General features: G+C 41.6%; 1 protein-coding gene across 1 annotated transcript in view; it reads right to left on the bottom strand.

Moving 5' to 3' along the window:
• Positions 1–3,943: 3,943 nt before the first annotated feature.
• Positions 3,944–13,335, bottom strand: part of MTAP (methylthioadenosine phosphorylase) — a 32,957-nt gene continuing 23,565 nt past the window's right edge. The window contains exons 6-8 of the mRNA XM_069880577.1: positions 11,718–11,957; positions 11,059–11,181; positions 3,944–4,921 (exon numbers count right to left, since the gene is read on the bottom strand). Of these exons, the coding sequence (XP_069736678.1) occupies positions 4,883–4,921; positions 11,059–11,181; positions 11,718–11,957 (402 nt within the window). The 3' untranslated portion in view covers positions 3,944–4,882. The remainder of the gene's footprint in view (positions 4,922–11,058; positions 11,182–11,717; positions 11,958–13,335) is intronic.

Raw genomic sequence — 13,335 nt, 5'->3', positions numbered from 1 at the left:
GTGGTCTGTGCAGATCTGGACTTTTCATGCACTACCAAGTTCTGGCATTTTCTTTGGAGCTCAGTGGAAAACTTCACAAGGAGTCAGCTGGCTACCAATTCTGTATTTCCCAGTCCTTGGATAATGCTGGCATGCCTCCTGCTTTGTGCACTGGTGCTGTTCAAAATCACTGACATTCATTCAGTCTCCCCTTTATATATAGGGGGGAGAAAAATAGGCTTTCAGGCTTTGTTTCTAATTACCCACTGTTTCCTAGCTGAATTTCTCTATTTCACCAAGGTAAGTCCCACACAGCAGCCTGAGAGACTGACTTGTTCTTCAGCAGCTCCTGCCAGCTCTAGGGCTCTTTCCCTCAAAGCCTTGAAAGCACTCAGGCTACCCAAATCAACACATTAGTTTAGGACAATTGCACTGGAGAATAAGAAGTAGGCCTGAAAAACCTAAGTTTAAATTTCATTAGTTAATAATTCACTAGGCATTCGCAGGAGACATGAAACTTACTCATAGAAAAGCTGCTTTGTTTGCTTCAGTGCTCACTATTTCAGCGCCTGTGTAGAAGTAGTCACTGTTTAAATGTAACTTTTAAATGTAACAGTAGTCACTGTTTCAAGCTAAAGGGTTTGGGAAACATACACATAGAAACCAGTCTGGTCCTGAGAGGTCCTGCTGAAAGTTTTGTTAATTTTAGAAGAAACAATTCTTTGTATAAGAGATGCTAGTGTTAAATTGTAGCAGAAGCCTATAACAAGTTATGCTTAACATACAGTTTCTGTAAGAGGAACAATGATATCAGTCAACCTTGAGAGGCATTAACTTGGAGCCTGAGATGTTTGAGAACCAGGCAACAGCAACAATTTACCATCCTTATCATCCTATATTTTGGTAAGCTGTTACCAGGCCAAGATGTGATTTTCAAAGAACCTCAATCTAGTATTTGTTAAGGCTGATTCTGAAGTTGTGATCCAGAAGCAGCATTAATACTACGCACCAGAAGAAGGCACTCCAGATACATCACAGCAAACAAACTGAATATGGGCTGTAAAAAATAAAACTGTCATAGAGACAGTCAATAAGAAGAGAGGCAATTTCCATCAGTGAAGTCCTCTGTGTCACTGTATCCCTCTTCTCACACTGGAGCCATTTTGAGTCTGAGAACAGCTACTGCTCTCTGCTAAAATGTTTACTTGGTTTTAGTTAACACAGTGCATGACATTTGCATCTTCTTGTCCTATACCATACCTGCAGTATTTCCTACAATAAATTAAATACCTTTCTTAGGACTTTTAGGAAGACAATTAAAACCAGTATTTGGCCTTTCTTACAAAATTAAACATAACCTATGATCTCTTTCCAGTTACTATCTTCATTGTGTAGACAGCTGGATAAATATCTCCCAATATATTTGGAAGAGTATAAAATGTATATCGAACTTTGTGAAAACACACTACGCAGTATCACCGTGTCACTGACCATACAGTAATTCTGCATGGGACACCTTCAGATACCAAGCCTATGTTGACAGAGCAAACTGGTATCACAGAGTGGTTTGGGTTAGAAGGAACCTTCAAAGCTCATTCTAGCCCAATACCCCTGCAGTGGGCAGGGACATCTTTCACTGGAACAGGTTGACCAAAGTCTCACCTAACCTGACTTTGAACCCTTCCAAATGATGGGCAACCCGTCCCATTGCCTCACCACCCTCATTGAAAAAAAAATAATTTTAAGTCCAACCTAAATCCATGCTCTTTCGGTTTAAAACAATTGCCCCTTGTCCTATCACAACAGGCCATGCTAAAAAGTCAGTCCCCATCTTTCTTAAAAGCCTCCTTAAGCACCGGAAAGCTGGTATAAGGTCTCCGTGGACCCTTCTCTTCTCCAGGCTGAATGAGCCAACCTCACTCAGCCTGTCCTCATATGGCAGATGTTCCAGCCCTGTGATCATCTTCATGGCCCTCCTCTGGACTTGCTCTAACAGATCCATGTCCTTCCTGTCCTGAAGACTCCAGAGCTGAACACAGTACTCCAGGTTGGGAGTCACCAGAGCAGAGGAGCAAAATTGCCTCCCTTGACCTGCTAGCCAGACTTCTTTTGTTGTAGGCTGTACTTCTTTTGAGGTAGCTGGTTTTACTTGGCTGCAGGTGCACACTGCCTGGTCACATCCAGCTTCTCATCCACCAGTCCCCCAAATCCTTCTCTGCAGGGCTGCTCTCAATCTCTTCATTCCCCAGTTTGCCCCAGGTGCAGGACTTGGCAATTGGCCTTGTTGAACCTCACGAGGTTCACATGAATCATAGAATAACCAGGTTGGAAGAGACCCACGGGATCATCGAGTCCAACCATTCCTATCAAACACTAAACCATGCCCCTTAGCACCTCGTCCACCCGTGCCTTAAACACCTCCAGGGAAGGGGACTCAACCACCTCCCTGGGCAGCCTGTTCCAGTGCCCAGTGACCCTTTCTGTGAAGAATTTTTTCCTAATGTCCAGCCTAAACCTCCCCTGGTGGAGCTTGAGGCCGTTCCCTCTTGTCCTGTCCCCTGTCACTTGGGAGAAGAGGCCAGCACCCTCCTCTCTACAACCTCTCTTCAGGTAGTTGTAGAGAGCAATGAGGTCTCCCCTCAGCCTCCTCTTCTCCAGGCTAAACAACCCCAGCTCTCTCAGCCGCTCCTCATGAGGCCTGTTCTCCAGCCCCCTCACCAGCTTTGTTGCTCTTTTCTGGACTCGCTCCAGAGCCTCAACATCCTTCTTGTGGTGAGGGGCCCAGGGCCCAGTCCTCAAGACTATCCAAGTCCCTTTGGACGACAATCTGTTCCTTTAGCAAATCAACTGCACCACTCAGCTTGACATCATCAAGGGAGGCAACTGCACTATTTTATGTTGTTGATGAAGACACTGCATGGTACTGGTCCTAGTACAGATCTTTGAAGGGCACCACTTTTTACTGGTTTCCAGTTGGATATTAAGCTGTTGACTGTAACTGTTTTAATGCTGCCATCCCTATACTATACTAACCTAGCACTATCTTCAAGTCCTGCACATGAAGATGAATTTATAACAGAAATGTACCAGAAGAAATACTGCCTATGGACCTGCTCCGTGCCATACTGTCCTGTGACACTGTAAGTACTCAGTATACAAAACAAGAACATTAACACAGCTATCTTTATATGTCACTATGGAATGTAAAAAAACACAAACAAAACAACAACAAACCTAGGGGGACTGAAAATAGAAACCCAGAAACAAGTTTCTCCTGAATAACCAAATATGAACCTTATGGCTCCAGTTCCTTTCACTCAATCTCTCTAGGAGACAAAGATAACAGCAATGAAAACTATTTTTAAGGCAAGCCATCTTATCTGGCAAGATATTAAAGCAGTAAAAGGTATGTTAGATCTGTAGCCTTCTTCCCGCCAAACTTCAAGCTCTGGCTCCTGCAATCCACGTCCTTTAGAAAAATGCCAGGGAATACAGAAAGTTTTTAAGTTAATTTTAGTCGTATCTGAAAAGCACATGAACTGCTTTTGCTAGGGAGAATATGTCCAAATCTGAAGGCTTTCACAGCAGGAGACCATGTCGAACAAAAGAAGACTAGCAAGCTAAAAAGCTTACATACCTACTTTTAATTTTTTCCTTTGGATTACATTTTTTTTTTCAACATTACTGTGATAATTCATACCTTTCATGGTTCTGATCTTTCCCTCACTTGCTTGGACTGCATTCTGATCCACTTCTGTCTCAGCAATCCTTGTTATTTCAGGGACTTAGAACTTTAGGTCGTAAGCAGCACAGTATTTTTCCAAGAGCAGTCTTCCCAAAAGTGTCGTTTACAAGGTATCACCACCAACCTGTCCCATGAATGGCTAAAGCCACTGTCCGACAACCAGAATTCAATTACTAACAACTAGAAGTAAATACTCCCCTCCCACTCCAGTTTCCACACAGTATGGAGAAGCATAGGTTTAATTTGCTTTATTTTCCAGACAAGCAGCAGTAGATTATTTTATTGAAGTTAAATTGTATTTAAAAATGAAATGTAAACATTCAAAGCACTTGAGCACATTCATAACTTAAACCAGAAACTAAACTCAGAGTTGTTCAGATCACTAAAGCAGCAAAAGGCCAGTACAGTGTTCAGGACACTGGCAGTAAAGTACTTTTCTGTACCATTCTGTAAGTCACGTAAGTATATCTTCAGGCACAAATTTGATTTAGGTATTACCTCCATTTTTTTTAAATGAGAGTATTAATTGGTTTTACACCTATGCTGTGGAAGACTCACTACAATTACCGAACCATGTCATCAAGCACACAAACAAAACACACCGTTTTTAAAAAAATAACTGAGATAATAAAAAAAAGATAAGGTAGAAAAATAGTATAGTATTATTTTGAAATTGTCCGTCAGGTTTTCTGATATGTTTCTGCAGTGAATTGTAACCATTTGCCTTGTTGAAGGAAAAGATGGAAGGCAGAAACAGCAAAGCAAACAGTGTTATCTGTGAATCTGCTTTCTTAGATCTAATTTTGCAAAAATGCAGTGGAGTGTTACACAGCCTTTCATTTCTTCCACCAACTAAAAGGTATCACTGAGCAGAGGACAACAACTTGCTACTGACTTTTCTCTTCAGTCACAGTCTGAGCCAGCTTGATAGTAAAGGTATTCCAAGTTTAAAACATACTCAAAATCTAACTTAAGCCATTTTATACATGATTAAGCACGATAAAGATTATAAAAGCTGCCTTATACATTATCATCAGTCAAGCGTTACTCCACTCCCGTATGTTTGCAACAATTTTTGAAGACATTATAACCTCTGGAAGTTCGAAGGTGATCCACTCTTCCTTGTAAGCACCCAAACTTCAAGGTCCATCCAGGTTGTTACTGCTTTGGCAGGATGACCGAACACTGCACTGTTGTCTGAAATACAAAGTCAAAGTAGTTGAATGCTTCCTCTGCCAACGCAGAGCAGAATTAGTTTTTAATGTAAAGGCAGACTACATAGCTTCCATGTGGATTACAGAACAGATGTAATTCTGTCCATATGAACAGTATCTCCAACTTCCTCCAACACGACCAAAGTCAAAAGCATTACAGGGAGGTCACACGTTAAAACCCTTCTACAACTAGTCATTACTTTTTATTTTGGTACCAGGGGGCTACAGGGGTGCCTTCTGTGAGAAACTGCTAGAAGCTTCCCCTGTGTCCAAAAAAGCCAATGCCAGCTGACTTCAAAAGGGTCTCACTACTGGCCAAGGCACAGCCCATCACTGATGCTGATAGTGCCTCTGGGATAACATGTTTAAGAAGGGGGAAAAAACTGCCGTGCCACAGCAATTGCAGCTGGAGAACAGAGTGAGAATATGTGAGAGAAACAATTCTGTAGACACTAAGGTTGGTGAAGGAGGAAAGGTAGGAGGTGGTCCAGGTAGCAGAGCAGAGATAACCCCGCAGCCCGTGGTGAAGGAGGGTGACTCCTGCAGCCCTTAGAGGTAAACAGTGGAGCAGATATCCACCTGCAGCCCATGGAGGCTGTGACCCTGTGTGAAGCCGGCGCTGGAGCAGGCTCCTGGAAGAACCTATAACCCATGGATAGAGGAGCTGATGCTGGAGCACGTTTGCTGGCGGCACTTGTGACCCTGTGGCAGTTCCACTCTAGAGCAGTCACTTCCTGAAGGACTGCACACCCTGGAAAGGACCCACGCTGGAGCAGTTCATGAAGAACTGCAGCCTGTGGGAAGGTCGCACACTGGACAACTTCATGGAGGACTGTCTTCTGTGGGTAGGACCCCATGCTGGAGCAGGAAAAGAGTGTGAAAAGGAAGGAGTGGCAGAGACAATGTGGAGGAGGCAGAGAAAACTGGGAGTGAAGTTAAGTCCAGGAAGAATGGAGAGGTGGAGGGAAGGGTTTTAAGATTTAGTTTTATGTCTCATTATCCTGCTGTTTGTTAGGTAATAAATTTGATTGGTAATAAATTAATTTCTCCAAGCCCAGTCTGTTTGCCTGCAACAGAAAAGGCTGAGTGATCTTTATCTAGATCCATGAGAACTGCATTGTATTCTTCTCCCCTTGTCCAGCTGAGGAGAGGAGTGACAGAACAGCTTGGTGGACACCTGGCATCCAGCCAAGGTCAACCAACCACACAATCATATTGCAGAAACACTACGTTATAGAGTCCAGGTTCACAGGCTACAAATGAAAAATTCTGCAGCTTGCTTTTTATTTTTTAAGGCTAGCATATTACCTTAGATGCCTCACATTCACAGAAAGCTCTTCATAAGAATAAACAGAATGCTCTGAAAACAAAGCTCCCTAAAAATGACCTCTACGTGTTTCCTCATCAATTTTGAGGAACTGCCATCAGGTACAGAGAAACCCTTCTCTAAAGGTGCACTGACGGGGAGTGAAAGAATTATTTATGGTATGCAGGGATGGGAAACTTTGACAGCAGCCACATTCAAGGGTAGGACCTGAGAAACACTTCAATCTCAGCTTTCTTTAGAGGTCCTTAGACTGCAAGGACCTCAGTACATAGACCAATGCAACTACAGTTGAAGTGAAGCCTTGATGATTTTTCCCCCACTACCTTATTCACCTGAGCCAATTCACTCTAGTCACATAAGTATGTTCACCGATTTCATTGAGATATATTTTGAGGAAAAAAATTACTCAAGAATATTCACAAGATCAGAGCTCCAGACATTTAAATTATGAATGCAACTTTCAGTTTATAATAGACTAGAAAAAATTACTAAAAATATTAACCTTTGTGCCCTTCAATTTGTCAGCTACCAAACATATTAAGTCCAGCTCTATCAAGGATGATGTCTGCTGAAACAAGTCTAGAGATAGCTTACCCAATCTAAACTATCCCACAGTATGCACTTACCACAGTTCTCTTAACATGAAGGACAACATTATTCCTTGTATTTGAGGTCTGACAAATATTGTTTCACATAGACTAGTTACAGAAGGTCAAAACAGGCAGGTAATATCAGCAGGTGTCCTCAGAGAGTCCATAAGTTTATCTGGAGAGCATTCACAGAAGCACTGACACCTTACCACAAGCTGATTTTCTTACACCCGTGCTCTAATTAAAAACAGTTCTTATGTGACATTCCTTTTACCATCCCAGTATAGATTCTCTCTGCATTCTCATGGGGTTGAATATTAACGCAATAAAGGTAAAGAGCTAATTTGCCAGTTGTTATGAGCTAAATTGTTTTCAACAAGGCAGTTTTAACTCTCTCACCAATATTTTTCTTAGCAAAGGTCAAGCAAAACTGCTTCCCTTTTGAAACTGTCCACTGTCACTGATTTGCTTACTTCATTCAGCAATGAGTCCACATTTGACTTGATCAGCTTTTGATACCATTGGTATCAAAACCATTGGTACCAAAACCATCAATGTGATCAGCAAAGGCTGCAGCTCTTGCCTTTGATGTCCCTTCCAAGTGTTAACCATGGGCAAGCTTTGGTTTTTCTGCAACCATACCTGCTCTTGCTTCCGGATTCCTTCATTTTTGCACTGGAGCTCTGTTTACTGTTCAGCCAAGTAAGTCTCCTGATTGATGTTTCTGTGGATCACTCCTATGCTTGAAGAATGCTGCCCTTAAAGGCCTGCCAGCTTTCTGGAGCTCCTTGCCCCTTCAGGGTTGCATCCCATAAGATGACACCTACTAATTCACTGGTTAAATGCAAGTACGCTCCCCTGAATTCCAGCAATTATACTGTTACTTGGCTTTCTTGCTCCCCACAGGATGCTGAGTGTTACTATTCCATGAGCATTACTGCCAGTGACTATCATCTCACTAAACAACTCTTTTCAGTGAAAGGAAGATCCAGCTGTACACCAGCCAGGGTTGACCATTCCTATCCTGAAATTTCCCTGACGTTAAGACAGAAAGCACTTAGACAACTGCGATCGATAGCATCACCTGTGTTTCCTGATCCATGACATAAATAGTACATAGTCACACTCTGTTCTGAAAGAGTAAGGGCTTTGTACTTTGGCCATGCTTCAAAATGATGGGCTGTAGGAAGATGCTGTGCCTGTAAAAAAGTTAGCTCCAAACTTCTTTTGAAGTTCATGTAACTCGAGCCTCGAGAACAATCTCTTTTTACAGCAACAGAGCCAGGAAACAGAGGCATAAAGACATCTTAGGCTGTTAGAAAACAGTAACTTTCAAACTACACTTAAACTCACTGTCATATGACACATGAAAAGACACGTGAAAAAGAGCAGATGGCAGGCAGCCTACCCTTCAACAGAAAAACAACCCTTGGACATTTTTGCTTTGACACTCCAGGGTTTCTTAAAGAGTACTGTGAGATCCAGAGGTGACACCACTGCATGTGTATGGGTGGGTGGGATGCATAGCTCTGCAGGAAGAGACAGATAAACACAACTGGGCAAAGATACTAGCAGCATATTTTCTTGCGCCTGGTGAAGTTCCTCCAGTTGTAGCAGCCAGATTACAAAATTCAAAGAAAAAGTTGTGTCCACATAGAGCTTTATGGCTTCATAAATACCAGAAAGACACCAACAAATGCCCACTGGAGGTGCCCACCTGCAGCCTGAATGTAGGCTGGCATGGCTTTACATGGTCACTGATGGCAGAATACCAGCTGAAGTCTGGCTCAGCTTCCTCCTAGTCTGTTTTCCTCACGTTAGCACAGGGCATGCAAGGGGTGCTGCCTCTGAGCTCTAGCAAACAGTGCCTCTGAAAAAGATCAGTTCAATAAAATCCATCATCTGGCCTTCAAAATTCCCATACAGAAGAACACTTCAGACTCAGCAACAAAACAGTCCTTCAATTCTTTACAGTACAACAGTGCACTTGTCAGAGGCATGCATACACGTATCTCTCTTTGCTGTATTGAATAATTGCATTTCTCTCTATTCACTAGCACAGGAGCCTAGGACTAATCCTTCATCTACTTTACCATCATTCAATGCCTCAGAGGCATTTTTAGCCTTTCCTGCCCTTCCTACGTAAAATCAGAGTATTCTTTCAAAGCCTCACACTTTCCAGCCACTTTTCCAGAGTAGTTGGTCGTGTTAAATCAGAAATAATGGTGACTCCTACTCCCCTGACATAAAATCTCATGCCCCACTGCCAACACCTAGGTTCCTGTTTCCAGCTCCTCTAATGCTCCTCTAAACTCCCTTTCTCAGTTTATTATCACTCAAACCAAGCACTATCAAAGAGCATAAAGACACATAAGAACTGCCAAGCTAAACTGAAACTATCTCAATATTCATCACAGATACCAGACAGTGGCAGATGCTTAAGAGAAAAAGTTTAAGAAGCTGCACTAGAATAGAGTGACCGTTCCTCTGGCACACCAGATTTTCTTCTTTCAGCAAATAGTAGTTCAGAGGCTGAGCTGGAGGAAGCCTGTTTGCATTAGTGTTTTAAAAAGCTGACAATGAATTGGAAGAAGGTTTAGCATTCATTAAATGGGAAACTTGTAAACTAAATTCCAGCTTTTTCCAGTCACCTGCTTTTTCACTCCCAATGAAGAATCATGGCAATTGTGCAAGGGAAAGCAATAGGACAGTGCTTACTGAAGTACACCTGCCAGAACTGCTGGCAGATCCCTAAGTACCTAAGCAGCATTATATACTTGGGAAATTTCTTCATCCCAGTATGACCAAAGTAGCTGAGGAATATCTAGCATATTTTTTAGATTACTTGCTCAAACCCTGAGTTTTTTTGTATAGCCAGGCACCAATATAAAACAAGAGGTCTGACTCAGTTCTCTGAAGATGTTTTCTGTGGATTGGGGGGAGGAAAGAAATACTGATTCTGTTGTTTCCCTTCTCCGTCCATGACAAAACTTCCTAAAAACTGCAAGGAAAAAGTCAGTTACCTCTCAAAAATATATACAGGGGGTATTAATATATCTGTTTCATATAATTGTGTGAGGAAGAGTCATAAACACAATCCAAGGCCTCCTAATAAAAACTAGGTTTTCCAGTGAAGACCAATTTTAAGGGTTTGGGCTGGACCTCCACAAACCTGACCTAGTCAAGTCTGCTTAAAAGTGTCTGAATTTTGGGGTGAATTTGCTTAATATATCTTTCCTTTAGGACACTGACTAGAGATGAGAGTGACTGACAAAAGAACCATATTGGAAACGCATGAGACATTTGAAGAAAGAACCTAAGACAGGAGAGTTATCAGACTGGATTTTCTTAAGAGTTTCCTGAATAGGTTTTCTCCTTTTTCAGACTGCTGCTGCTCCCAGTAATGGAGATCTTAGTGGTCCACTTATGTCTGCTCTCTGTTTTTCATATTGCAATTATCTTCCCCTGCTTCCCACACTATCTCAATGTAATTCTCACTTGCTCTTGTGCTTTACACTCTTGGAAGTAGCTATTTGTCACAAAAAGCTCACTGACAATTTGGATAGACATCCAAACTATTTTAACTTTGCTCCTTCCCTCTGCACTATTGCTAGAAATGGATGTCTTCAGAAATGAATCTCAAGCATGCCTGTGAAATAGAAGTGATGCAAAACATGTAAGTAACCTCTTGCCTGAGAAAAGTTGTGCCTAAAAATTCCCTCATCAATATATTTTGAAATGTTTTTTATTTTCCTTATTTTTTCCTATGCATTGTAGAACTGAAACCTGTGGGAGAACACCCTTCTAAGAATTTCAAACTAGTTATTGCCTGCATCTTGTAGCAGATTCCTCTCCTCCTGCATATTAAAGAGCAAAATGTTTTTTGTTTTGTTCAGTCTTCTCTGCTTGGCTTTCCATTGTTCTAAAAGCTAAGCCAAAGCTGAGCATCAGCCATATAAAGATGACCTTAAGTTTTTGCCTTTTGTAATACTTCTTGTAAAACTGAAGCTATATCTTCGCAATAAAGCTTGTGGAGTCTCAATGAATTCGTTTGCCCATCTTGAATGGATTTTGTTAATTGAAACACCTATTACAAGAAGTTATGATTTTAGTAGAAACATCTTGGAACATGTACCTACATTACATGTGTATATAGATGCATGCACTGTCCCCCGTACTCATTAGCCTCATGCGTGTACTTACTTTCAGTGTGTGCAGGGTGTCACTCCATTCCATGGAACCTATCTGAGGTATAGCAGTAAGCAGTATGCTCGTAGCCTTATTTGCATTCTCTTTCAGCGTCTTTAAAACTTTATCCACTGAGACCTAGAAATGCAATAAAACTGAGTGGCGTCTCTCAATTTTGATGGCACACTTTTAAAATACTAAAATTCATCTAACTTGTACAGCTCTAAGTGTAAAGGTGAAGTCTTAAAACACCACAATCATTCTAGCCAGTAAAAACATCTTCCCTCTGTGAGCACGTGTCTGATTGTATACTACATAAAAAACCAGAACTAATGCAGGTACACAATTTTGCACAGAGCTGCAAAAGAACAGCAGACCAATTACAGGAAGACAAGCTCATACACAGAGGTTAGGACTTTCGTACATACAGACCCCTTGATTCAGACAAGAGGAGACAAAAGGTTTGCTAGGAGTGAGGCAAGTTTATGAAAATGAACGAGTTAGCAACAACTTATTCTGATCTTACTTTCAAAAGCGTTCATCAAGAATAACTCACTAGTATTACTGTAAGTAAGAACAGATTTAGTTTAGTATGTGATCTCTTGCCAAAACCTACAGGTTCTCATCCAGATCCCTCAGGACAAGACCCAGAAGAAAAAAAAGGTTTCACTCACTGCTTCTTCATGCTCCTTCCAGCAGTCGTAATCTGTTGCCATGGCAATACTAGCATAACTCATTCCAGCTTCTTTGGCAAGAATCACTTCAGGCACTGTGGTCATGTTGATAACATCAGCTCCCCAGCTGCGAAACATCAAGCTTTCTGCACGAGAACTGAAACGTGGGCCTTCGATTGTGATCATTGTCCCCTTGGAATGACACTGGAGCCCAAGCTTCTTGGCAGTCTCAATAAGAACCTGCAAAACATGTCAATATCAGGAAGTAAATGCCCTGGTGCTTCTGCATCCCATCAGAAAAGTGACATACAAAAGAAATTAGCTTTACACAAAGCAGTCATGCTTCATATGGCTACAGCTGTCCAAAACCACAGATAAGTTTTAATTTTTCCATCCAGAAAGAGAAATTAACAGTTCTCCTAACAGGAATGATCTTGAACTTAACTGATTTTTTAAGTGTCAGTTGGATTATTCTTTTCAATGCAGACCAAGAAGATTGGAAATCAGAGTTTCTTTGCATGATATCTGGACTGTACTTTGAGAACAGAATGGCGAAAATACTCCACTGAGCACTGCATTACTACATGGTGAAGATGAGTTGGTGAGACGAGTAATAGGAAATTCACTTTTTGAAAGTAAAAATTTACAAGCGTATGTTTTGAAGAGTACCCTGGGAATCTGTAGAGAAATTATCACGTTTTCTCATGCCTGTGACTGAGTTCTACACTTCACATATACCATGTACTTCACACTAGCCTCTTCAGTTCCAACTAGAAGCTTGTATATGGAGGAATCTTCATCACTTTCTCTCTTGGTGAATAGACTGGTTATCACCAGTTGACGCAGCAGGAGTGAGAGTGTACCAGCACATGTAAGTGGGACTGGGACACCCTTAAGTTGTCCTGAGTAGCAAGGGGAAAGGAACTATGATGTCATCTGTTTAAAATGACCATCAACAGAAAGGAAAAGCTTGAAACAAATTATGAAAGCAGCTTGAAAAATTGTGACAGGACAAGAAAGACCTTCTTAACACAGCAGCAGTGAAAACCTAGTCTGATACCACTAGAAGCTGTCCTGGCAGTATCATGACCTTCATGTAGGCCAGGTGGGGCAGCCTTTCTATAAAATGCTGTGAGAAGCCTGCACTCCAGCTAGCTGGATGACTCTCCATAGAAAAGTGCTACAAGTACCCTTATCTCCCACTGCAGATGTGTGTGAGCAGGGAAACCTGCACTCCTAGAAGACAGTGGGTGTGCATACAATCCCTATGTGGTGGGAAAGGGTATTTGTGCAGGCAGCTGCATGAATATGCATGTAAGAGTAAAGCTTTGGCAAATTAGCCACAGAAGAACACTTAGAAATTTATAGATGTTTATTAACATGCTGAAAGTTAATCTAATATTAATGACACACCATACTGTGGTTTGTTGCTGGTATTATTCACCAACTGCCAGTTAATTAAACATTGTTAATAATCAATAGACAACAATGTGACTTAAACCAGAGTTGAGCAGGATTTCCCCAAAACTCTTCACAACGTTCCAGCTTTATTCCCTGCAAGATGTTGCAGTGAGCTCCAGTTTCCAAAAGCAGTAGTAACCTACATTATTCAGAAGTC

Source organism: Phaenicophaeus curvirostris, chromosome Z, assembly GCF_032191515.1.
Source record: "Phaenicophaeus curvirostris isolate KB17595 chromosome Z, BPBGC_Pcur_1.0, whole genome shotgun sequence".
Lineage (NCBI taxonomy): Eukaryota > Metazoa > Chordata > Aves > Cuculiformes > Cuculidae > Phaenicophaeus > Phaenicophaeus curvirostris.
Note: the sequence above shows the minus strand (reverse complement) of the source record. Positions and strands in the feature narration are given on the sequence as shown.